General features: G+C 51.8%; 1 protein-coding gene across 5 annotated transcripts in view; it reads left to right on the top strand.

The window, feature by feature from the left end:
- CACNA1F (calcium voltage-gated channel subunit alpha1 F) overlaps positions 1–27,356 on the top strand; it is a 562,890-nt gene that overhangs the window by 273,925 nt on the left and 261,609 nt on the right. For all 5 annotated transcript variants that reach the window (XM_085629889.1, XM_085629888.1, XM_085629886.1 and 2 more), the window contains 4 exons: positions 10,591–10,720; positions 16,071–16,130; positions 17,049–17,155; positions 18,352–18,439. In XM_085629889.1, coding sequence (XP_085486015.1) covers positions 10,591–10,720; positions 16,071–16,130; positions 17,049–17,155; positions 18,352–18,439 — 385 coding nt within the window. The remainder of the gene's footprint in view (positions 1–10,590; positions 10,721–16,070; positions 16,131–17,048; positions 17,156–18,351; positions 18,440–27,356) is intronic.

The following is a 27,356-nucleotide window of genomic DNA, read 5'->3' as shown; positions in this document are numbered from 1 at the left end:
GCTCACATCAATGTGTTGGTGCTCTGCGCCTTAAGACTGGGTTTACTAACGTTCCCTCCCAGATTGGCAGGTCAGCCGGTCTCAGTCAGAACAGATAACGCAGCTTCCATGTTCCACATATCCAAGCACGGAGGAACACGGTCCAAGATCCTTTCAGAAGTTCAGCTGCTGTGGAACTGGACCATTCTCACAGGATAGACAGTGCTGTGGAAACATCTGCCAGGCTGCCAGAGCGATCAGGTGGATGCGCTCAGCCGGCTCACGACGGGTTGTCATGAGTGGGAAATAGAACAAAAGCAAGTGAATTCCATCTTCAGTCAGTGGGTTCACCCCGCAATCGACCTGTTTGCCACTCTGAAGGACAAAACATTTCCTTGCTACGCCAGCAGGTTTTGGCCAATGATATTTAGTTACTTATTTACCTACACCTTTGCATCTTTTCCCTGAACCCCAGGGTGTTGAAGGCAAAGACAGACCATTGCACTCGGATCCTCATTGCTCCGGCCTGGCCTCGCCAGGACTGGTACAGCGAGCTGCTCGGTTGGCAGTGCTTCCACCCATTCCTTCGAAGGTGTATCCCAGGATATTTTCCAGACATCATGGAGAGATTCTTCACCACAATCCCCAAGTCACTGAAATTAAAAGCATGGTGCCTGACCACCTAGAGTTTAGCCATTTGGATTTCTTGCAAGAATGTAAACAGATTCTAGGGCAGGCTCGTGCTCCAGTGACCAATAACACTTACAACGCTAAATGGAAACGTTCCTGTGTCAGGTGAAGGAATAATGGTCATTCTCCGCTTCAAATAAAACCTGCTCAGATACGGCAATATTTGTTCACCTTTGGCCAAAAATGGTCTCAAATATTATTTAGTCTGGCTCCATCCGACTCAGAAGGACTGACAGTTCGACATCTACTTGATTTTCCAAAGGAACATCAGACAGCTTGTGAAAGGTCTCTTCAGAGCTTTTCCACCTCTTCGACATCCCCCGGTTGCATGGGATCTTTATACAGTCCGCGGTCGGCTGATGTTACCTCCTTTTGAACCTATACATCGAGCGCACTTAAGATTTGTTTCATGGAAGCCCGCACTACTCTTGGCTCTGACATCCGCTGGAGAGCGGGAGAGGTTCAGGCTTTCACCATCCGAGAACCTTTTCTGAGGTCCACTAAGGACAAGTGATTTTCAGAACCAACCCTCAATTCCTAAGGTGCCTCCTGACCTGCGCGTGGATCAGCCCGTTATTCTTAGACCCTTCAGAGAGATCCTTATACTTTCTAGGCTTGTGTAGATGCTTCAAGTTCTTTATAGACAACACCAAGGACATACACACAGCAGAGCAGCTATTTGTGTTATTTTCACAACCACAAAAAGGCCAACCCCGGTCCAAACGGGATAGTATGTTGACTCCCAGCCTGTATCCTTTTCTGCCGAAACAACGCCAAATTATCCTCTCCATCGAGGAGTGAGGGCGCATTCCACCAGGGGCATGGCTTCAACTGCAGCACTCTGTCCCCGAGGGCCTTTGAGAGGCGTTTGCAGCGCAGGCACGTTCAGGAGCAGGCATACGTTCATGAAGCGCTACTGCCTAGACGTGGATGCAGAAGCGGACGCAGCAGTGGGACAGGCAGTCATGAGAAACCTCTTTAACTAAAGGTGAGCCTGCTTCCCGCTTTATGGTATTTCATAATGTGTACTGCTCGCTATTCTGATTCAGTCACGTGAATAAATAAACGATCCAATGCTGGAGGAGAAATTAGTTACTTACACGTAACTCCACTTCTCCAACATTGGTATCTCTTATATATTCACATCCGACCCTCCCCCACCCCGGACAGAGGCTCATTTTATTTTATTCTCACACTTGTGCTTTGAAATCTGAGCTGTGGTGGCCTCTAGGGGGAGTAGGAGCACGTAAGCTTCCACCTCATTGGCTGAAGTTTGGGTCCTTTCAAATGAGGTGGAGGTGTTACTAAACATACTATTTTGTTTCAGGCCTATGGTCATGTTACATTGTATACTGTTTGCCATATATTTTACACAGTACGCTGCTACTTTGATGTACCGGGGTTTCACAGCCTGATGATGGGGAATGATTCAATCATGTGAATATAAAAGATACCATGTTGGAGAACTGGAGTTACAGGTAAGTTACTAATTTCTTACTGTCATTGATCTATTGCTACCCTGTCAATGTATAGGTGTGTTGTGTCCAGAGCAGGTATCCTCTTAACCCAAAAGTAACTATCCCTACCCTGTGACTGTGAGTGGGGAGTGTACCCCGGAGTGATAATTCTCTAGACCAAGGAAAAACCATCGTACCCCTGAGAATGTATGTACGGCCGTGCCCAGGAACAAGTTCTCTAATCCCAGGAGCAACAGTTGGAATGTTTGGTTTTACCCGGCCCAATAATCCTCTAACGTCAGCAGTAACACCCCCATCCAATCAATGTGCAGGTATATTGGGCCCAGGATATAAATACTCTAATTCCAGGATTAATTATCTCCACCCTGTGAATGTATGTGTCATCAGTAATGAGAAACGAAGGCGTCACTAGTCTGGTTGTATAAATGTACCAGTGGACTGTACCCAGGAATGGCAGTACTGTAACCCAAGAGTAATTTTCTCCGCCTGAGAATGTGTGTGTGGTCTTTACTCAGGAGTAAAGTCCTCTAATCTCAGAAACAACAATGTTTAAGAATAGCGATTCCTAATGGGTCGCAAACTGACCAACCTCATGAATATTAATGAGGTAGGTCACAATTTGCAACTCATTAGGAATTGCAGCCATCACTTGGATGGTGGCCTGTTGGGGTCAGCAGACCCCCATGTCTGTGATTGCTTTTAAAGACAGAATGTTTTCCTTAAAGAAAAACGGGATGCGTTTCAAAAAAAGAAATGAAAAGTGTTCTTTTCGTGTTTCAAGAGTAGGCAGTGGTCCGTGGAACCTCTTCCTGCTTTTAAAAATGTGTTCCTAACCATTCTCAAAGGGGAATTGGTCCCTTGGGGACCTATTCCCATTAGCCAATGGGTTACCACCATTTTTCAAATGGTGATAAAATGCAAAGGTTTTGTGACCGCATTCCGATCGCAAAACATTCACACTGCGATTCGGTATTGGTAAAGGACACCCCAAACAGTCCCCTTCCCAATACTGAATTAAAAAATCCAAGTTACTGAATCGCTATTTGCGATTTGCACATGGCAAAAAGCAATTTTGCGGTTGCAAACTGCCCAATTCTGTGAATCAGGCCATTTGCAACCACAAAAATGGTTTGTACATGTGCCCAAAGTCCTCTAAGCTTAGGAGTAACTATCCTAGCTGTATAAATGTATGTGTGAGATGTACCCAGGGAGGGTAATATTTTAAGGACAGGAGTACCTATCCCCACACTGTGAATGCATGGGTAGGTTGCATCTGTGACAAAAATCCTCTAATCCCAGCACTGCCTCCACCCAGATGTATGTGTGGATTGCACCCAGGAGCAGCTATCTTTGTTGTGGTAAATGTTTTTCTGGGGATCTTGCGTTAGAGAAGCAGAGTTTCTGGAAGAGTCTTCTAACTGCAGATTCCTTAGCTTAGAATATTTCGACGGTGTCAGACTGGATCTGTAAAATTCTTGAGCAGTACCGCTGCACATGGGTAAATGGTGCCAACGGCTCCTTGTTGACATTGTCTGCACCAGATGTAACTAGGAGTGGGCGGAAAGTTTCGTTCCGCCCGCAGGATTGGCAGAATTTTGGTCACTCTGCCTCTCTGTTTTTATGCAGAGTTCTGGCCAGAGTCCACCACTCACCAATTTTTCTCCAGTGAGGCTCCAGAAATGCGAGCTGGCTTGTGTGAGCGAGATTTGCCATGCTCTAGTGCAATTTGCTAATGCAGGCCGCCGTGAGCGATCGCGGTCTCGAGTAGATTTTCTATTTGAGCAGCTGCAAAATCAACTTGAATGACTATGCACTCTTGCGCGATGCATGATGCCGTTTGCTCTGATGTTCCAGAGCTGTTTGCACTACTGATGCTAAATTGCAGCACGAACAGCGTAAGCTGCATATTTTAGGCTCGTTGACAGAACTCCGTGGTATTTTTATCGAATTCGGCAGAGTCAAACTCTGTAAGTTCCACCCACACCTATTTGTAGCGTGCATGGTTCCTATATAGCCTCCAGCCCGATGCGCTGACATCATTTCCTTTCTTTCCATGCCAACAGTCGCCAATCTGGAGAGCTACCTCAGTCATTTGTGTACCAACATTTTCTCGACTTTTGTCGAGCTAATTCTTCTCTGATTCCAGTGTGTTGGGAAATGGGAATCCTATCTGTGACTGATCCCGATTGGTCTTCCTATGATGCCTTGGTTCGGGCCACGACTTCAAACCTGGCATGGTCTGCCTGTTGATGCACCCAAAGGAGATTTGAGAGGGATCGATAAAGCTCCTCACTGTGTGACACGAAAAGTCTCTGTGTCGTTCCTGCTCCGAGAATGGTTTCAGTCCCCACGCTGATCATAGGCCCGTTCCCGGGGTTGTTCCCCCGATGTCTCTTCATGCATTTTACAATAAATCCAACAATGGCATCAGTGTGGGTTTATTATGCTGAGAAGTTTCATATCAAACTTCCCAGAATTCAGTAAAGCCACCATGGAGATGTGGAGGTCTCAATGACAAACTCCCAGCCCATGTACTTAATTTGTCTTCACTGCACTAACAACATCTGAGAATGGGCTTAGGCACTGTAGGGGCATATTGCTCATGCAGCTATGCCCTCATCTGTGGTATAGTGCACCCTGCCTTAGGCCTGTGAGGCCTGCCAGAGCCGTGACTTACCTATGCCACTGGCAGAGGTGGGTAGGCATGGCACACAGGGATGTCGACTCTTCAGCTTTGTCTGCACCAAAACACACAGTCTGCAATGACAGTGTGTATGTGTTTGGTGAGGGGTCTTTTAGGGTGGCACAATACATGCAGCAGCCCTTAGAGACCCTCTCTGGTCACAAGGCCCTAGGCACCCCTAATACCTTTTACAAGGGACTTGCGTGTGAGCCAGAGGCGTGCCATTGTGGAAACAAATGTACAGTCTTGAGAAAGAACACAGGCCCTGGGGACCTGATTGGCAGGGATACAGTGCACACTCAGTCAAAGTGCATCAGAAATGTGGCAAAAAGTGGGGGGCAACCTTGCAAACAGGGGCACTTTCCTACATGTACTTTTACTGATTTTTTCGGAACAATAAAATGGCATCTAATTAAATACGAAAAACGAAGGAAAGAAGGAGCCTGTCGGGTAAAGAGTTCAAGGACTGCAAGGAACCAATATACTGTTACTTTAAGGAGCCAACGGATTCCCCTCTCAGCATGCAGAGTACTCGCAGTTTGCCTCGCAGCCTCAGTTCTTTTTTTTCCAGCTCATGCTGAGAGAATCTCAGAATACTCTCTGGGTTTCTTTACCCAGTTTTTTTCTTAACTTTTTGTCATGCAAAATAGTTTTTCTGCTTCATTTGATGTCTTTAAAGCTGTTATACATTTTTAGCTCATTTTTAAATCTAAAGGGAAGAATATTTTCACAAACATTCCTTCACTTTTTGTGAAATGCCATTCATGTGGGCAAAAAAAGTCTTCATCAGACTCACATTCTGTGTTTGTTGTATCACTTCCTGCCTCTCACTCAGTAAGAATGTGAATTTTGTCAAAAGATGTCAATAAGAGGCATAAAAGCCCATAAGGACATTCATCTCAGAGGAAAGCTTGAGATCCTGCGCCAGGAAGAAGAGAAGAAAAAACAGAGAAAAAAGGACTGAGAAGGAGCTACTCCAGAACCTCTCGTGACTAAAGACTCCCATAGAGGAAGATGTAAAGAGAGGAAGCATAAAACACATCGCCACCATCATTCTGGGCATTTTCACCACCGTCGGGAGCATCGGTCGGCGTCAAGGCAGACGTCGGCACAGACTTGCTTCTCATCAAGGAGTATGACAACAGCACTGCTGCTTTTGATTACAACCCCACAGGTACCATTGAATCCACCATTGACATTGTTACCAGTTCTTACATCTCAACCTTTGATGGCTAGACGTTCAACGGCAGAGTAGTCGACACCTACACATCATCGGTCGATGTCTAAAAGATAGACTTTATTAATGTCGACATCAAGATGGATGTTGAGGAGATCAACCTCAAGACATTCAGAAGTCTCCATTTTCTCAGTTGCTTCTGATAGTCATCAACGAGAAGAAGAGGAAACAATTAATTGTTTGAGACGAGCTCTAATTATGCCTCCCAGACCTATTTCTCGAGTAAGTTTTTCCACCGAACCACTGGAACCAGGATCAAGACCAAGGGCTTTAGTTTCATCAGAAACTGACAAACCTCCGCATCCAACTCCTCCAAGACATTCGACTCTAAGTAGAAGGAAACGAAGATGTTCACATTCTCGTTTTCCATCACCAACTCGGTCTTATTCCACTGACTCTTAATCCACAGACACTCCTACCTCTCCAGCTGCGTCACCTCTTAGATCATCTCCTGAAGATGACATTCCTACTTTTCCAGATGTATTAGTCAGAGGTGCCACTAAACTAAACCTACAACTGCAAACACCTCAAACACCAGTTTTGGTGATAATGGATACTCTGCAACCGAGAAGTTCCCCACAACGAACTTTACCCCTCATACTGGGATTTGCAGAACTTGCAGAAAAGAAGCTCCTTACACCAGCTAATGCTAAAGTTGCAACACCTCTGCTTCTCAAAAAATACACAGCCTCCGATCAAGATCCTATTTATCTGAGAAGATCCCAAACCAGATTCGGTAATAGTCTCTTCTGTAAGAAACAAACATCCTTTGTCACCCGGAGACTTCAGTCCCTCCTGAAAAGAAGCGAAAGTGACTGGATTCAGTAGGAAGCAAAAATTGTAAATCTTCAGCTGTGACTTTTAAGAACTCAAGTGCATCTGCTCTGTTAGCAAGTTATGATCGAGCACTGTGGGACTCTTTCACTGCGTTTGCAGAAGATCTTCCAGAAGACGAGACTTCATGGAAACCGTTCAAGAGGGTCAAACTGTCTCAAACCAATCTATCAGTGTATCCATAGATGACGCAGACCTGGCCATAACACAATTCTGCCCTCGTATCTCTCTTCGCAGGTTCTCTTAGCTTAGATTTACTTCCCCACAGCTGGATGCTCAGTTGAAGGTCTTGAACCTTCTTTTCACTGGGCCAGTTTATTTTTTGGGCCAGTGAAAACAAAAGAGGTTCTATACCATGGCAGGGACTATAGATTTCAGTCCGGACAGAGGGATCTATCCCCTCAATGGTTCTTCTGTTCTCAATCTCAGGGTCATCACTAGCAACATCGACAACAGTAGTTCCATCCTAGCAGCAATTCATCTGCGCAAGAAGTCGGCAGCAACAACAGCAAACACAGCGCCAATATTCTTCCAAGACATGAGCACCATCAAGACAGTGAGAATCACTCTCCCCTGTTCGGTTTCTTAGTTCGTGGGTGGGAGTGTATCACATGACCTAACAGATTGGAGGTTAAAAACTACCGACAGATGGATCTTGCAGTTCATCCAGAACGGCTATACCACCCGATTCAAAAATCCTCCACCTTCAATACCTCCAAAGCCAGCACCAAAACAACAATTGCTGCAACTAAAAAAGGAGGTGCGATATCTACTCCAAAAACCAGCAATACGAGCAACAAAGCAGTGTACTCCCAAAGCGGTGGCTAACCTGTGGATGTTGCAGCTGTTTGAAACAGTGTTTTAAGTACTGCTTGTCCTACATTAGCTTGTTGTCTCGCTAACACATCTACACGATAGTGTTTGGTAAATGTGTGTGGTGTGGACCATGCAGCTGCCTTACATATGTCAGCTAGAGGAATGTTACTTAAAAAGGCCTTTGAGGCGGGCGTCAGCACAGACTTGCTTGCGGTCGAAGAGCATGACAGCGGCACCACATCGTCACCGCAGGTACCACTAACTTTACCTTTGACGTCGATATCTGTTCACAACCCGTAGCCGTCAACGGCGACATTGTGATGTTGGAACACTCGATGCCAAGCCATCACCGTTCAACGTCGAGAAGATCAGTTTCTGTGATGTCAACGTCAAGATTGCAGTTGAGACACTCGACGTTAAGACGATCTACATCGAGATGCTCAGAAGTGTTTTTTTGATTTCTGACTCCCTTTAGCCAAGTGAGGAAAGGGGGACTAGATCAACCCAGATAATTGCTCAGGATGATCCTACTCAGGAACATCTTCTACCCCTTGATTTGCCTCCAAGACCTATTTCGCCTACAAGTGCAGTACCACGTCCATTGCCATCAGAACCTAAAGCTAGACCAGCAGTGTCTTCATGTGCTGAAGGCCGTCCACAATACTCTACGTGCCAAAAATACCTAAAAGAAGATGAACGTCTCCTTATTCTCCATCACAGACTGTCGTGACCCCTCAAGGCTTACCTTCTGCTTGTGAAGCGATGCCGCAGGGAAGACGTGAATAACCACCACCGGCTCCCTCCTTGCCCTAGAAAGGATTAAATACTGACCAGGTTGAAGAGGGGACTGGGGGAGGCAGCCAAACAGAGGTGAAGACAGCGTATAGGGAGGCTTGATGAACACGCCATCAGGTGTTCTTAGGGTCTCTCGGAAACCACCGCCTGTGAGATGGAGCAGATGGGTAACACTCACGCTACTGACAAGAATCATGCACAACAGACAATGGACACAAGAACGGTGTAGTCACCTGGGGTGCAGCGCCAAGAAGGTGGAAAAGTGTTGTCGGTCCTTGGGCTGACCATCAAATCCAGTGCTCCTGCGCTGTCCAGGAAACAAAGGAAATAAGACTCTGTGCACCTGCACGAGTCGCTGTAGTCAGGGGGAGATGTAAGTGCGCTGTCTGTAAAATAAAAGGAGAGCAGCTCCGTGCACCTGCACGAGTCGCGGAGTCAGGGGACTGTGGGCGCCTCTGCGCGGTCGGGTTTGAACTCCGGTTGCTGTTAGAGCATTCGCTAGCGCTCCTGCGAAGCTCAGGACGTCAATACGAAGCGCCGTTTCGGGCGGAACCGCCATCGGTTATGCGGTTCTCCCCGGAAGTGCCGGTCAGCTGGTGGATCAGCTGCGTCCGTCGCAGGGAGGCTACACTGCCAACCTGCCCGACATGTCCAGCAGCAAGGGAGCGGGCGCGCACGCAACACACTGCGCGCCGGCCATACAGTGAGCGGGGGAACATGACACAGACTAGGGGTTATTCCACTGATCCCTAGTCTCCTACAATCCCACTTCTCTGGCAGCATCACCTCTAAGAACGTCTTCTGTAGATGATGTTCTGACCTCCCAAGATGTTTTAGTTAGAGGAGCCAACAAACTCTCTGATGATGGAACTGTCCTGTGAGTATTTGCCTCCATGGCGTATGTCGCGCCGGTGGAGATACATCCTTCCCTGCCATCAGTGCCACCGTGGTCCTGTTATATTCTGTCTTGAATGAACCTTGAGCAGCCAGCAAACCTAGGGAAACTGATCAGCCTCCTTGCCATGGAAGATACCAAGGACGTCCAGTAGATTTCCACTGATAGTAGCTCTGTCTGTCACATTGGGGGGGACCCAGGTTATGTTAGAGACGAGATTTATGAACCATGACCGTGGCCCCACCCTTCAGGGGTGTATGTCAGGTGTCCACACAGATGGCATAAATTCCACAATAGAACAAATACAGGAGTGGAATACCCACCAGAATCCCTCCCTCCCAAAGGCTGCTCCCAGGGCAAAGTGTTGTCTTTAGTGCAGAAATATCCACCACAAAGGCAGCAAACGTTATGAAATGTTGCCTCAAGTCAGAGGAGGTAGCAGTGTGCAATTGTCACATGGAAATCCTGCTGGTAAAACATGAAGGCAGTCTGTACATGTACTAGATGCGCACGCAGATGTGGTGTACTCAGTGTGTTCATAGTGAAGTATTTTGGTGAAGACTAACTTCACACAATCACATTAATAAACGCTTGTGCTTCCTCTCCTGTAAGAATGAGGACTGTGGATGTCATTTTCTGTTCCAATAACCGGCCAGCTGATGCTCTGCCCAGTGTGTTATCTGGAAACAACGCATTCCTGTTTTATTTCACCTGTGAGATCACAAGTCTGTGTTAATTACAGATAGCACACCACAGTACCAGGCGTGTGTAACAAGTCCTCTGCATGTAAAGAGTTCTGTGCTTCAGTTGTGTTTCATGAATGATAGTACTCACGGATGCTACGCACTCTTTATTCCTTAGGTGCTGTTTTCCTCCAAACGTGCTTAATGAATTCAATGTATTTTCTTTTCAAGAAGTTTTGTAGTGTGGTTGAGGCAGAGATGCCCCTCTCATAAGTCCAGGGCTAAAACTGCCCTCTACCTCTCCCAGCCTTTTTTGAATACTTAACCCCTGAGAGCCTGGCTAGCACCATATGTAAAGTCCCTGCCGTTTCAACCTCCTATGTATTGTTTCATGTTACCATAAAGGTCCTAGCTAGCGAAATATATTGTTTTCAAAGATGTTATTTGGCTCCTTTTTACTGGACTCATCCACACCACATTTCTCTTTCTGTCTTTCCTAGACTCCGCCGGGGCTGTCACATGCTCATCAATCATCACATCTTCACCAACCTGATCTTGGTCTTCATCATCCTCAGTAGCATCTCTCTGGCTGCCGAAGACCCCATCCGGGCTCACTCCTTCCGAAACCATGTAAGAGCTTCACTGACACAGGGTGCCCCTCATTCATCCTAAAGAGAAGCTCCTCCCATCTCACAGGACGCTGATAATCTCATCCTGGTCCACTCGTACAAGAACCACCTAACTGCATCTCTGCCTATCATTCACCCTAAAGAGAAGCTTCTCCCCGTCTCACGGGCATCTGATAATCTCATCCTGGTCCACTCCTCCAAGAACCACCTGAGGGCATCTCTGCCCCTTGTGCATCCTAAAGAGAAGCTCAATTCCCCCATCTCACGGAGAGCTGATAATCCCACCCTGATCCCCTCCTCCAAGTACCACCTGAGGGCATCCCTGCCCTCATTCATCCTAAAGAAAAGCTTCTCCCCGTCTCACGGGGGGATGATAATCTCATCCTGATCCACTCCTCCAAGTACCACCTAAAGGCATCTCTGCCCCCATTCATCCTAAAGAGAAGCTCCTCCCCGTCTCAAGGATAGTTGATAATCCCACCCTGAACTCCTCCTCCAAGAATCACCTAAAAGCATCTCTGCCCATCATTCATCTTAAAGAGTAGCTCCTCCCGTCTCACGGGGGCTGATAATCCCACCCTGATCCCCTGCTCCAAGAACCACCTATGGGCATCTTTACCCCTCACTCATCCTAAAGAGAAGCTCCTCCCGTCTCAAAGGAGTCTGATAATCCCACCCTGATCCCTGCCTGCTCGTACCACCTAAGGGCATCTCTGCCCCTCATTCATCCTAAAGAGAAGCTTCTCCTCGTCTCACGGGGGCTGATAATCCCACCCTGATCCCCTCCCCCAAGTACCACCTAAGGGCATCTCTGCCCCTCATTCATCCTAAAGAGAAGCTTCTTCTCCTTCTCACGGGGGTTGATAATCCCATCCTGGTCCACTCCTACAAGAACCACCTAACTGCATCTCTGCCCATCATTCATCCTAAAGAGAAGCTTCTCCCCGTCTCACGGGGGGCTGATAATCCCACCCTGATCCCCTCCTCCAAGTACCACCTAAAGGCATCTCTGCTCCTCATTCATCCTAAAGAGAAGCTCCTCCCCTCTCACGGGGGCTCATAATCCCACCCTGATCCCCTCCCCCAAGAACCACCGAAGGGAGTCTCTGCCCCTCATTCATCATAAAGAGAAGCTCCTACCAGTCTCATGGTGGGCTGATAATCACATCCTGATCCACTCCTCGAAGAACCACTGAAGGGCATCTCTGCACCTCAGTCATCCTAAAGAGAGGCTTCTCCCCGTCTCACAGGGGCTGATAATCTCATCCTGGTCCACTCCTCCAAGAACCACCTGAAGGCATCTCTGCCACTCATTCATCCTAAAGAGAAGCTTCTCCCAGTCTCATGGGGGGCTGATAATCCCACCCTGATCCCCTCCTCCAAGTACCACCTAACTGCATCTCTGCCCATCATTCATCCTAAAGAGAAGCTTCTCCCCGTCTCATGGGGGTCTGATAATCTCATCCTGGTCCACTCCTCTAAGAACCACCTCAGGGCATCTCTGCCCCTCACTCATCCTAAAGAGAAGTTTCTCCTCGTCTCACGGGGGATGATAAACCCATCCTGATCCACTCTGCCAAGAACCACCGAAGGGCATCTCTGCCCCTCATTCATCCTAAAGAGAAGCTTCTCCCCGTCTCACGGGGGCTGATAATCCCGTCCTGATCCCCGCCTACTCGTACCACCTAAGGGCATCTCTGCTCCTCATTCATCCTAGAGAGAAGCTCCTCCCGTCTCACGGGAGGCTGATAATCCCACCCTGATCCCCTCCTCCAAGTACCTCCTAAGGCCCTTCTGGGCCCACCCCTTCCATAAACACGAGCCATCACCACTGGCACAAGTGCTACAATGACCCTCATTGATCTTAGAGACAACCAACCCCACCGTCTCTGGGCTCCAAGAATCCCATCCTGTCATTGATGAATTACACAGATGTTGAGTGGCTGCTTCCGCGACTGACTATGTTGGCTTCATTCATCCAGGAATGGGGGTACAGATATGTGGGCACAGATTGACGAGCAATTAGTCTTTTCGTCCTACAAAAGGGTGCTTCAGATTCTGATGGTCTATCCAAGGCCCGTGAGTGTGAGTCACACGTTCACCCCCTGAGTATATAGACTTTTAACCTGCAACAGTGGCACAAGATGGCCGTCTGGTACCAGATTCTTAATTTTATGACATTTGAGGCAGATCCACTTCAAACCAGGGAGCACTGGAAGTGATACCTCATCTAATCCGCCTTTGCTCTGCTGGAGTTTGGGTTGCTCATGACACCATCTTCCCAGAATCCGGTGAGGAGGAGAGCGCTATTCATTGGCGCCCAAGGTCAACTATGAAAGGGAGTGTTCTGTGGAAGGGAGTATTCTATGGAAGGGAGTATTCTAAGGAAGGGGGTGTTCTATGGAAGGGAGTGTTCTATGGAAGGGAGTATTCTAAGGAAGGGGGTGTTCTATGGAAGGGAGTGTTCTATAGAAGGTAGTGTTCTATGGGAGTGTTCTATGGAAGAGAGTGTTCTATGGAAGGGAGGGTTCTATGGAAGGGAGTGTTCTATGGAAGGGAGTGTTCTATGGAAGGGAGTGTTCTACGGAAGGGAGTGTTCTATGGAAGGGAGTGTTTGGCTTGTATTGGTGGAGGCCCAGCGTCCGAAACTGTGTATGGCTCTTGGTATTGGAAATGTTTGGAGAAGATGACATCAAGTCATATCAGATATAACGAGGGGGCCACCATGTTTTAATTGTACAGTTTACAACAAAGATGCTCATTAAGTACTTTCCTCCTTAATTGAGGAGTCCTTTACAGCAGCAGAAGATGCATACTTCGACACTGTACTGCGATTGGCAGGGGCAGGACTCCACCGGCTGATCCACGGCTTGCCTTTTGAGCTGGAGTCACCCCTTTGATTGGTATCCTTTTGACGGGGTCGTTTTCTTGGAATACGCCCGTATACGCATCTGAGTACCCGGCTTGTCTGTGTTGGGCAATGCATCAGCTAACGTTTGACATTCAGAAGCAAACAATTAACGTGTGAAAGCAAGTTTGTGTATTGCCTTTTCTGATGGATACTTCCAACCACAGATTCTCCAACCTCTGGATCTTGTATACATTCACATGCCTTAATCATTCCCCGTCATCAGGCGGGGAACCTCGATACATTAAATTAGCAGTATATAGTGCTAAAATGGGCAAAGGACGGAAACAACATTATCTGTTTAGTAGCACATCCACCATAGTTGAAAGGACAGTCAATCCACCATAGCTCAGATCTCTACCGCACGTCGGGTGTGAGCTTAAGCTCTCTTACTCCTCAGAGACGCCACCATAGCTCAGATCTCTGCCGCACGTCGGGTGTGAGCTTAAGCTCTCTTACTCCTCAGAGACGCCACCATAGCTCAGATCTCTACCGCACGTCGGGTGTGAGCTTAAGCTCTCTTACTCCTCAGAGACGCCACCATAGCTCAGATCTCTGCCGCACGTCGGGTGTGAGCTTAAGCTCTCTTACTCCTCATAGACGCCACCATAGCTCAGATCTCTGCCGCACGTCGGGTGTGAGCTTAAGCTCTCTTACTCCTCAGAGACGCCACCATAGCTCAGATCTCTACCGCACGTCGGGTGTGAGCGAGTCCCCTGTCAGAGCGCTGCTCTCAACTTTCAGTGACTCGAAAATCTGTTACTTTCTTGGCCTGCCCTGGATTTGAAGCAGCCCTGTTTCAGCACTGAAGTATACTATGATTTGTTTTTAGGAAATATTTGATCAAAATCTGGGCCAAGGAGATCTTTATATCTGACAGCCAGCTGTTGCCAACCGTCAACCGAGAGCAGAGAAGGCCCGCCCACAGAGGAAACATAAAATGATAATAACTGAAAGTTATTGTTATCAGGGCCGGACTGGCCTTAGCTGGCACCAGGCGTTTCCCTGGTGGGCTGCCAGGGTGGGGCCGGTTTTGGTCCCCTGGGGGGCCATTTTTGTTACCACAGGCCTGCAATATCGGCCCCCAGTATCAAAATTGTCCGAAAGCAGCCCTTGCAAACAGCTCAGCCGCACCCCTTCAGCCCCCCCAGGGGGGCCGGGTGAGCAGTTTGCCAGGGCCGGTTCTAGTTCCCAGTCCGGCCCTAATTATCATTTTATGTTTTTGCTTCTAGCACTGCTTGAACGTAGTGGGTCGATTCTCCTCCGCCATAGTGGAGAAGCCGCCACAGGCTGTGCCCCCTCGACAGCCATCACCACTTCCTCCTCCACCAGGTCCAAGAGAGCCCCCCAAACCATCCAAAAACCACTGGCCCCACCAACGCCTGAAGACATGGATGATGATGAATCCAACAACTCTGTTCATTCCAATATAGATCAGGAGGAGGAAGAACTTCCGCAAGATGACGAAGGATAGAAGGATGCTGCAGGGGATGAAGCTATCCCAAGGGAAGTGGGTGAAGTGCCTAATCCACCGGATTCAAAAGATGATATTTCAATTTTTCCTTAATTAATGGAAAGAGCTTCTAAGTAGAGCCAGCCTACCAACGAAGTCTATGGAGCATCAATGTGTCCTTTACTACTTCAAGGAGCAGCCGTGGAAGTCTGTAAGATCAATACCAGGTTTGCATTTTCTCTGGTTGGAAGGACCAAAGCTGATGAAAACTTTGTCTGTGGTTCCAAAGGTGATACTTCATCTGGAGAAGTGTGAAGATTTGTACTCTGCTCCGACTGGTCTCCTCGACATTCTAAACAGGATTAAATCATCTCTTCAGCGGTTCAGAGAAGAACTAAGAATCCACTCGCACCGTCCTCTGGTCCGCCAGACAAGGAGAGCAGATGTATAGCTAATTTGGGTAGAAGAATTTCATGTATGGCAGCGACTCCTATCAGGACAGCCAACGCTTTGCAATTTTAGGGCGTTCTTAAGGTCAGTTGTGGGATGATATTGTACCATTGCTTGAGCTCATCCCGAAAGATGAGAAGGAGATGGCAAGAGCTGTCCTTAGGGAAGGAGAACGGGTCCTGATACAGCGGTCTGGTACAAAGCAGAACCTGCAACAACACTCTAATTAGAACATAGCACACACCTGAAAATAGGCATGGCGCCTGCACGGAACATGGGGTGATGACACACAGGGTCATGAGCACTTGCAGCAAAGCCATTGTAACAGTCTGGCCTGGGTCATTGCCTGTTACAGAGCTCCCAGACTTTGATAGTTTTGCCTCTGAGAGCTGGTGTCTGTCCCTAGAAGCTGCTTGTGTGACATTGCTGGGGTTTTGGCCGCTTCCCTCCCTGGTTTGTGGCTCCTGGTCATCCCCTCTCTTTGTATTGTTTTTTAGTGGGCGGCCAGATATCAGTTAACGCGCTTTCTCTCTATTCCAGATCCTGGGGTACTTTGATTATGCTTTCACCTCTATCTTCACTGTGGAGATCCTCCTGAAGGTACAACAGATGCACTAATGTGTGTGTATTGGGGCAGGTGGGGGGCAGTATCTGCGGGGGGCTCTCTGCTAATGTTCAGTTTGTATCTTGAGAGTGTGACCCCAATGCTGCATTGTGGGGTTAGAGTACCTGGGAGGCTGAGGAAAGGGTGAGGGGCTGCCAGTGAGTGGGCCTCTCCCTCTCTACTTCCTTTTCTTCTTTCAGTTTTTCTCTCCATCTCTTTTTCATGCCTGTCCTATTCCTTCTTATCTCCTTTGAACCCACATTTGTCTTTTTTATTCCTGCACCCCACTGTTCTGTTTCTCCATTTCCCTTTCATCTCACACCCTCTCTCACAAACATTCACTACTTCCCACTTTCCACCCCCCTCTCCCACCTATGTCCGTTATCCCCTCTTGTTCTCATCTATCATTCTGTCACCCGTTCTTTCATCTCTCTTGTCTCTGCCTCAAATCTCTTGCCCCAATCTCCTGCATCCTTTCCTTGTTCTCTTCCCCATTCTCTTCTTTCTTTTCTCTACTTTCTGTTTTTCTCTCCCATGCTCTTCTTTCTTGTGTTTTTCTTCTTTCTTTCCTCTCTTATCCCCTCTCCTGGATCTGGATCTTTCTCCTTTCCCTTTTTCTCCTCTTTCTATTCCTACATTCTCTCCTGGATCGTTTCTCTTTCCCTCTTGTCTCTTTCAGTGCCCTTCTTTTTCTCTGGCCCATTCATCTCCGCTCTCCTGGACACTTTGCTTTCTCCCTTCTCTCCCACCTCCTTTCCACCACTTCATCTCTGTCTCTCAACCCATACTTGACTGTATCTTGGACCATTGCCTCCTTCCCGTCTCCTCCTCTTCACGTTCTCTGTCTCCCTTCTCTATCTTCTCCTCGTGCCTCTCTCTCTTGTGGACTCTTCTCTTGCTCTTTCTCTCTTCAGATGATGACCTACGGAGCCTTCCTCCACAAGGGATCTTTCTGCAGGAACTGGTTCAATCTCCTGGACCTGCTGGTGGTCAGCGTGTCCCTCATCTCTTTCGGCATCCAGTGAGTGACATGGAGTGGCTTCCAGTGTCCCTTTTATCTCCACTGTTGTCTGGTGATGTCCCACTCTCTCCCACATCTCCTCTTCTGTTCTGTACCTCACATCCTCTTTCCGGCTGCCTTCGCCTGAACCCTCCACGCTAGTTTGTTCTGCATCCAAGGAACCTTCATTTAAGTCATAAACAGAATTCCCTCAGTGTGTGGGAGATGAACACACATGGAGGCAGCAATATTCTATGTTTATGACTTCAGCTTGGACTCCTTGGATGCACAGCCTTCTTTCCCTGATGTGAAAAGCCATCTGCCTACGCAGGGGCGGGAGAGGGCCTAGTGATTGAGCACAGGTTGACTGACCTCCCACAACGCCCATGTCCACGGTTTACAGGCAGAGGAAGCCGCCTACCGTGTGGCTCGTCTGAGGCGTTTTGCAGAATGAGCTGAAAGAATGAATTCTACCTGAAGTGCTTTAGAGGAAGAACTCCGCATCACAACTTACAAGATAAAACCAGAACGCGTCAGAGAAATGGATTTCCGAAGCGAGAACATTTATTGATAAAACCTGATGAAAGATAAAAGAGGGAAAATTATTTTAATCCTTGACACCAAAGTCAGAGGCAATCTTCGTTACCATACTGGTTTTGGAAGTCTACTGAAGTCCATGAGGAGCAGGTACAAAATAATATCTAAACTTTGATACAACTTCAGTAGGATTAAAACCTCAGGCAGGCCAAGTCCAGAGTCGGCCTGGTGGTCTCAAATGGGAGGCAAAGCATGTTCAGGAGAGTTACCTGGGCACTTACTTCCAGTGCTGGACCTCAATGTGTCATCAAGGAGCAGGGCCACAGGGCAGGCTACATTAGTCATGGGTAAGTGTAGACTCTGAGTGTTTCTGGGTAGAACAGGGCAGATGGATTCACCGCACCCTCTCCTCCCAGCCCCACCCGTCCAGTTTCCTGTTCATTCTGTGTTTGTGGTTTCCTCCCACTGCCCTCTCCCTGCAGCTCCGCCGCCTCTCCTCCCAGCCCCACCCGCCCAGTTTCCTGGTCATTCTGTGCTCCACCCTGAGTTTGTGGTGTCCTCCCACTGCCCTCTCCTTTCAGCTCCGCCGCCTCTCCTCCCAGCTCCCCCCGCCCAGTGTCCTGGTCATTCTGTGCTCCACCCTGAGTTTATGGTGTCCTCTCACTGCCCTTTCCTTGCAGCTCCAGCGCGATCTCTGTGGTGAAGATTTTACGAGTCCTTCGAGTGCTGCGTCCCTTAAGAGCCATCAACCGAGCCAAGGGGCTGAAGGTAAGAGACTTCAAAAGCCTGAAGAAGATTGACCGCATCACCCTAAGATCTAAAGATCTACCTACCCTGACTCCAAGTACAAGCAAGCATCATCTTTAATACCTGCTACATCGTATGCAAAGCGATCCGGCCTCTCCATACCTAGCTGCTGACGGTGCGGTTCCACTCCAGGAGCATGGACATCACCAGATTGGAAACAAAGACAAAAATTAGAAAAATTTGAGTACCGACTAAAAGAATGTAGATGCAAAGAGTTTGCAAATTACTTTTGCAACAAGATCTCTGATCTCAGAAAATAAATGGATAATTTGCCCATTTTAACACGGCGGGAATGTTCTGTCTGCATTGTACATTTGTGCTCCCCTGACTGAGTGCTCGACTGTGATTATCTGGTATCCTTTTTTAGGTCTCGCCTTGCTATCGCGTAAGCGATTGCAAAGCGAGACTATTGTAAGTGGGTTTTAAAAGTGCTCCCAAAAAGCGGATTGCATGGCTAGCACGCGCACAATCACGCGCATCGTGCCGCCATGCAATCCGCTTTTTGGGAGCACTTCAAAGGGTCCGCTCACCCGCCCCCGCCAAGCGCGTGCGCCACGCTACGCTTTTTGGGAGCACTTCAAAGGGTCCGCTCCCCTGCCCCCGCCAAGCGCGCGCGCCACGCTCCGCCGGGCTTCTCTTGTTTACTTTGGCTCTGACTTGCATGTATTTAAGTAACCCGCATGAACGCAATTGACTTCAAAGACAGCTACATCACGTCCCGTGCTTGTGCACAGTGATTCTCCCCTCAGGCGGCGGGGTTATCATGCCTCTCAAATGGTGAACACTGGTGTTGGACAGGCCTCACAGACGGCTCGCGCCCTCCCCGCTCGACAAGGCCCGGACTCCGGGCCACCTGGCATAACCCCGCGACCAGCACCTGTACCCTGTCCCCCGACGGACCCTCTGCCCTCGGACCCCTACTCATCACGGGGTCCAGCCCCACCGGCTTTCCCGGCCGGGTCAAGCCGCCATCTTGGACCCTGTACCACGCGGCCGCCTGGCCTCCCCTCGACCCTAACCCCGGGCCTGGCCGGCCCCGACATCCCGGCACCACTATCCACCCAGGAGGTGAGCGGACCACTTGGCAGGTCAATGGGAGACCGAAGTGTCAAGGGCTCTCCCCCGCCAGGTGCCGATCGCTCCCAGCTCCCCCAGGCACTGGCTCCACCCCCTGCTGGGTGTCTGGACACCTTCATCCCGGACCCTCCGACCTCCAAGTGCGAGGGTCCGGACATCAAAGGGCACCAGCCCTATAACTGAGGCAGCTCCGGAGCAGGAAGGCAGTTGTATCCTGGAGTCGAGAGACACCGAGTGAACTCAACCCTGACGGTCTACTGGCGCTGCCGTAGCCCGCTCTTGTGAACCATCGTCCTGCCTGCTGGCGCTGCCGCGGCCTTCTGCAACCTTCATCTTCCTGGGACCTGCTGGCGCTGCCGCGGCCCGTTGTACCGACCATCCTCACCGGGACCTGCTGGCGCTGCCGCGGCCCTCTGCAACCTTCATCTTCCTGGGACCTGCTGGCGCTGCCGCGGCCCGTTGTAACGACCATCCTCACCGGGACCTGCTGGCGCTGCCGCGGACCGTTCATCTTCCAGGGACCTGCTGGCGCTGCCGCGGCCCGTTGTATCGACCATCCGCACCGGGACCTGCTGGCGCTGCCGCGGCCCATACCACCTAACCACCAAGCTCGAGGATTGTGAGCTCATCACCATCTCATCCGAATTACCTGATTGGTAAATAGACTGTCCCGCTACCCCCTTCCCTACCTTACGAGACTCTAATCGAGGGGACCCCTGAGTCCAGACCTCCTTGTACCATTTTACCGTACCTTAAATAAGTGCCTATAAAGATCACTGAACCTTATCCGTGTGTGGTATTTGTCTGTGGGGGGGAAGTTACTTGTCTGTACGATCGCTGGAGACGGCTCTCCCCGGAGACCTCTCCTCCTGACCCCGGCCGACCCTCCCGGTCCGTCTACCTTTTCTAACATTGGTGGCCAGCGGCGGGATCCGAATCAACGCGTAATCGTACAGAGAGTAGCTCACCCCACGACAAAGCACGATGTCGACCAAAGATAGCAGCTCCACCGAGAAGTTCCAAATGGAGAAACTAGAGGAGTACAACCACCGCGAACTGAGACAATTTTGCATAGAACTTGGCATTGCTACCACTGGCCTGAGTACCAAGGATGACCTAAAGCACGCCCTTGAGTCGTGGACAGAAACGGGGGTCGCAAGACCCTCCGACCAAAGCAGCGTCACACCAGACCAAAACAGCGTTACACCAGAGGGGAACGCCACGACTCCCGAGGAGCGGGGAACGGGCCTCTCACCGGAGGAGATACGAGAAAGAGACAGAGTCAGACTGCACGAATTAGAGATGGCACGACTCAAGATGGATGGGGAGCTCAAGTTAGCTGAACAGAAACTCAACCTCGAGCATATGCGGATTCGAGAGGAGCGAGAAGAAAAACAGAGACAGAGAGAGCTGGAAGAGAAAAAGATAACGCTCGAGCACGAGCGCCAATTGGCAGAGATAGAACTGCGCAAACAGCATAAGGACTTGGGGGTGCCTGAAAGACCACACACCCCGGGACCAACTGAGAAAAAAGTTCACATCCCCAAGGATGTGGTCCGCGAGTATGTCCGAGAAGACGACATACAACAATGGTTTAAGGCCTATGAGATCGCAATGACCTCCCACCGGATCGACCGGAGTGATTGGGGAGCCGGGCTTTGGGGGAGATTTATCAACGAGGGTCGCGATGCCCTGCTGCAGCTCCCCGATCACCAAATGTCGTCCTACGACCACATGAAGGCTGCCCTCCTCACCCGCTACGGCCTCACGCCCGAGATGTACCGCCAGAGGTTCAGGGATTGCACCCGGATCCCAGGTACCACTTGGGTGGAATACGTGAACTATTTCAGCCGGGCCTTCGAGGGTTGGATCAAGGGAAGTCAGGTCACCACCTACGAACAGCTCTTCAACCTCATGGTATGGGAACACCTGTCAAACAACTGCTTCGTCGAGCTCCGGCAGCACCTACTCGACAGTAAGCTGACTGACCCCCGGCAGCTCGCCGCCGAAGCTGACCGGTGGGAGAGCACCCGAGTGGGCCGGAAAGGGCCACACGACCAGAACAGAAGCAACCAAGGCCAGCACCGTCCTCGGGGAGGAGGAGGAGGCCAGGGGCGGGGGAGAGACGCCTTACCAGCAACAACCGTGGCCAGCACCCCGCCACCGGCCGGCCGGGGCAACCCCCCGTTGCGGCCTGGGTACCGAGCCAACGTCACGTGCCACAGATGCCAGCGACTAGGCCACTACGCCAACGATCCGAACTGCCCGCTGAACCAAACGCCCAAGCCCCGCCAGGTAGCTGCCGCTGCCCTGGGGGAGGAGCAGTCGTTGGAGGGTCCCGAGGAGTGTGAGCCAGACCAGCAAGGGTGGGAACCGGCCGCCATGGTCCTGGCATGCTTAGGGGGAAGAGACATGGTTCCGCGGGCTCCCCTACCCGCCAACACCAGGAAATACGGTCAGTGGGTGACCATTAATGGACAGAGAGCTGAGGCCTTGCGCGACACCGGCGCCAGCGTGACGGCCGTCCGCTGTCACCTGGTGAAGCCCGAGCAGATCTTGCCGAACATTCTCTGCCCCGTCCGCTCGGCAGATAACTCTGAAAGCATGTGCAAGATGGCCTGCGTCCCGTTTGAATGGGGAGGGGTCTCCGGCCTACTGAAAGTGACGGTCCGGGACGATGCCCCCGTGGACTGCCTCCTGGGGAATGACCTCGAGAGTTCCCCGTGGGCCACCGTCGAGAGAAGAGAGCACTTGGGGATGCTGGGCCTCCCGGACTGGGCCTGCATAACCACCCGATCCATGGCCGGCCGGGCCGCCCCCCGATCAGAAGAAACCGAATGGCCGGCACCTCCGCCCCCGGTTGCCCCCGTAGAGGACAACGGCGAGGCCGACCTCCCAGACCCGGCCCCCGAAGAAAACGCGCAACCCCAGGACCTTCCGGATCTGGCTCAGTGGCGGCAAGAAGGGGGGCCCACCCAAGAACAGTTCCGCCAGGAGCAAAAGACCTGTCCCTCCCTCGAGGGACTTCGCCAACAAGCCAGCACCCAAGCCGCCGGGGACACCACCGGAACCCACTGGGTCTACTGGGATAACGACCTGCTCTACAGCGAGCAAAGAATCGCCGAGCTGGGGGCCAGTCGAGTTCTGGTGGTACCGCTCCGCTTCCGAGACTTTCTACTCAACCTAGCCCACGATGTCCCCCTGGCTGGGCACCTGGGCCAAGATAAAACGTACAGTCGACTGGTGACCCACTTTTTCTGGCCAAAAATGAGGAATGACGTCCTGAACCACTGCCGATCGTGCCCCACATGCCAAGCAAGCGGGAAGAGTGGCCGGAAGCTTAAGGCTCCTCTACAACCCTTCCCGGTGGTCACCACCCCGTTCGAGAGGGTGGGGATAGACATTGTGGGGCCGCTGGACCCTCGCACGGCACAAGGACACAGGTTGATCTTGGTACTAGTGGACCATGCCACCCGCTATCCCGAGGCGGTGCCCCTACGGACCGTGACCGCTCCAGTGGTTGGCCGGGCCCTGATGGGGATCTTCTCCCGGGTAGGCTTCCCCCGAGAAGTCGTCAGCGACCGAGGTACGAACTTCATATCGAAGTACATGAAGTCCCTCTGGCAACAATGCGGGGTCACATACAGATTCACGACCCCCTATCACCCCCAAGGAAACGGACTAGTGGAGCGGTTCAACCGCACTCTCAAAGGGATGATTGGGGGATTGGAAGAGCCTCTCCGTCGCCAGTGGGATGTACTGCTCCCGTGCCTCCTCTTCGCCTACCGAGAAGTACCCCAGAAGTCCCTCGGCTTTAGCCCCTTTGAACTCCTATACGGACACCCTGTGCGAGGGCCCCTCAGCCTCGTGAAGGAGGGCTGGGAGTTGGCCCCCCTAACGACCCCTCCAGACGTCTTCAAATACCTCCTGGCCTTACGAAACCAGACCCGGCGCTTCAGGGAGATTGCCAAGGCGAACCTCGAGGCCAGCCAGGAAGACATGAAGAGGTGGTATGACCACAATGCCTCCTCCGTGGAATTCGAGCCGGGGCAGCAAGTATGGGTAATGTCCCCCACCGAACCGTGTGCCCTGCAAGATAAGTGGACGGGGCCCTTCAAAGTGGTCGAGCGCAAAAGCCCCGTCACTTATCTCATCGACCTGGGGACCTCCCGGAACCCCCTTCGGGTCCTCCACACCAACCGGCTCAAACCGCACTTTGTGCGCTCCGAACTAAGCCTCTTGATGGCTACGGACAGTGGCACAGAAGAAGACTCCGAGCCCCTCCCGGATCTCCTGAAGACTCAAGAGAAGGACGGGTCCGTGGATGGGGTCCGGCTCTCTGACGCCCTCACTACGGAGCAACGACAGGACTGCCGGGACCTCCTGCTGCAGTTCGCTGCCCTGTTCTCCCTCACCCCCGGGGTCACCCCCTGGTGTTTGCACGACGTAGACACCGGGGACAGTCCCCCTGTCCGGCACCGGGCCTACCGCGTACCAGATCGGGTACGGGCCTGCATACAGGAGGAAGTGGCCAAGATGCTCACGATCGGGGTCATCGAGCCCTCGGACAGTCCCTGGGCCAGTCCGGTCGTACTAGTCCCCAAAGCCGCTGCCCCCGGCACCGCACCTGAACTGAGATTCTGCGTCGACTACCGGGGCTTGAACGCTGTCACCCGGACCGACGCTCATCCCATCCCCCGAGCAGACGAGCTGATCGACCGGCTGGGGGCCGCCCGCTACCTTAGTATCTTCGACCTAACGGCGGGCTACTGGCAAATCGGCCTCACACCCAGGGCTCAGGAACGGTCGGCCTTCTCCACCCCCGATGGCCACTATCAATTTAAGGTCATGCCCTTTGGCATGAAGAATGCCCCCGCCACGTTCCAACGCCTTGTGAACCAGGTCTTGGCGGGGCTTGAAGAATTCAGCGCTGCCTACCTGGACGATATCGCTGTGTACAGCCGCCACTGGTCCGACCACCTCCGTCACCTCCAAGAGGTCCTACAAGCCCTCCAGCGGGCCGGCCTCACCATTAAGGCCGGCAAGTGCCAGATTGGCCAAGGGTCTGTGACCTACCTTGGGCACCAAGTGGGGAGCGGGCTGGTGGCCCCCCTACAACTTAAGATTGCTGCCATCCAGTCCTGGCAGCCCCCCGTCACCCAGACCGAGGTCCGAGCCTTCTTGGGGCTCACCGGCTACTACCGGCGGTTCGTGAAGGAATACGGCAGCATCGTGGGGCCCCTCACGGGTCTCACATCCAAGAACCAGCCAAAGCGGGTCAATTGGACTCCTGACTGTCAAGCGGCCTTCGAGGAGCTGAAGGCCGCCCTGTGCACCGCCCCGGTGCTCCAGGCCCCCGATTACAGTCGGGAGTTTGTGGTGCAGACCGACGCCTCCGACCACGGCATCGGAGCCGTCCTCTCTCAGTTGAACCCCGAAGGTCAGGACCAGCCGGTGGCCTTCATCAGTCGACGTCTCCTGGCCCGAGAACAGCGTTGGAGCACCATCGAGAGGGAAGCCTTCGCAGTGGTGTGGGCCCTCAAAAAGCTCCGGCCCTATCTCTTCGGTACCCACTTCCGGGTACAGACCGACCATCGACCCCTGCAATGGCTGATGCAGATGCGGGGGGAGAACCCAAAACTCTTGCGCTGGTCCATTTCCCTGCAGGGAATGGACTTCACTGTGGAGCACCGACCGGGCCGAGACCACGCCAACGCGGATGGCCTGTCCCGCTTTTTCCGCCTCGACGAAGAGAGTCCCCAAGGGGATGGGTGACTCTCCCCGCCTTCAGCTGGGGGGGACGCATGTTGGACAGGCCTCACAGACGGCTCGCGCCCTCCCCGCTCGACAAGGCCCGGACTCCGGGCCACCTGGCATAACCCCGCGACCAGCACCTGTACCCTGTCCCCCGACGGACCCTCTGCCCTCGGACCCCTACTCATCACGGGGTCCAGCCCCACCGGCTTTCCCGGCCGGGTCAAGCCGCCATCTTGGACCCTGTACCACGCGGCCGCCTGGCCTCCCCTCGACCCTAACCCCGGGCCTGGCCGGCCCCGACATCCCGGCACCACTATCCACCCAGGAGGTGAGCGGACCACTTGGCAGGTCAATGGGAGACCGAAGTGTCAAGGGCTCTCCCCCGCCAGGTGCCGATCGCTCCCAGCTCCCCCAGGCACTGGCTCCACCCCCTGCTGGGTGTCTGGACACCTTCATCCCGGACCCTCCGACCTCCAAGTGCGAGGGTCCGGACATCAAAGGGCACCAGCCCTATAACTGAGGCAGCTCCGGAGCAGGAAGGCAGTTGTATCCTGGAGTCGAGAGACACCGAGTGAACTCAACCCTGACGGTCTACTGGCGCTGCCGTAGCCCGCTCTTGTGAACCATCGTCCTGCCTGCTGGCGCTGCCGCGGCCTTCTGCAACCTTCATCTTCCTGGGACCTGCTGGCGCTGCCGCGGCCCGTTGTACCGACCATCCTCACCGGGACCTGCTGGCGCTGCCGCGGCCCTCTGCAACCTTCATCTTCCTGGGACCTGCTGGCGCTGCCGCGGCCCGTTGTAACGACCATCCTCACCGGGACCTGCTGGCGCTGCCGCGGACCGTTCATCTTCCAGGGACCTGCTGGCGCTGCCGCGGCCCGTTGTATCGACCATCCGCACCGGGACCTGCTGGCGCTGCCGCGGCCCATACCACCTAACCACCAAGCTCGAGGATTGTGAGCTCATCACCATCTCATCCGAATTACCTGATTGGTAAATAGACTGTCCCGCTACCCCCTTCCCTACCTTACGAGACTCTAATCGAGGGGACCCCTGAGTCCAGACCTCCTTGTACCATTTTACCGTACCTTAAATAAGTGCCTATAAAGATCACTGAACCTTATCCGTGTGTGGTATTTGTCTGTGGGGGGGAAGTTACTTGTCTGTACGATCGCTGGAGACGGCTCTCCCCGGAGACCTCTCCTCCTGACCCCGGCCGACCCTCCCGGTCCGTCTACCTTTTCTAACAACTGGCATCAGATTCAAGAACATCAGTGGCTGGTGACATAAAGTAGATGCTTGTTTAAGACAGAGATGGCCGTGGTGAGGAACGAGAGACTTCTAGCAGCCCTCCTATCCCGCCCCTACTCTTCCCATTGCATCTGCCCTGGTTTCTTCTACGACTGTCCTCCGTGCTTCAGAGCTGCAAACTCTCGCTGCAGTGCTTGTTCAGGTCGCTCCTCGTGGGAGTCCCAGCAATTCTCAGCAGGGTCACAATACTTTTAATGCGAGACTACAGGCACTTCTCAGCAGGGGTGCAATACTTTTAATGTAGACTACAGACACTTCTCAGCAGGGGCGCAATACGTTTAATGCAGACTACAGACACTTCTCAGCAGGGGCGCAATATGTTTAATGCGAGACTACAGACACTTCTCAGCAGAGATGCAATATTTTTAATTGAAGAGTACCAGCACTTCTAAGCAGAGATGCAATATTTTTAATTAGAGTGTACCAGCACTTCTCAGCAGAGATGCAATATTTTTAATTAGAGTGTACCAGCACTTCTCAGCAGAGATGCAATATTTCTAATTAGAAAGTACCAGCACTTTTCAGGAGGGTGCAGTCTTTTTTATTGGAGAGTACCAGCACAGGGGCAATACTTTTAATGGGAGGGTATCGGAATTTCTCAGTGACAGACAGGCACTCTGGGCTAGTGAATTCCCTATTCAAGGTCACAGAACAACCAGGAAACACAAAGGGTTGCGCCATGTGTACTCTGCAAACAAACCCATTGCCCAGGGGATTATTGGTCAGCCTTGCC

The sequence above is a fragment of the Triturus cristatus genome, chromosome 10 (assembly GCF_964204655.1).
Source record: "Triturus cristatus chromosome 10, aTriCri1.1, whole genome shotgun sequence".
NCBI classification, from domain to species: Eukaryota; Metazoa; Chordata; class Amphibia; order Caudata; family Salamandridae; genus Triturus; species Triturus cristatus.
The sequence above is the reverse complement of the archived record's forward strand: the minus strand, read 5'-3'. Positions and strand labels throughout refer to the sequence as shown.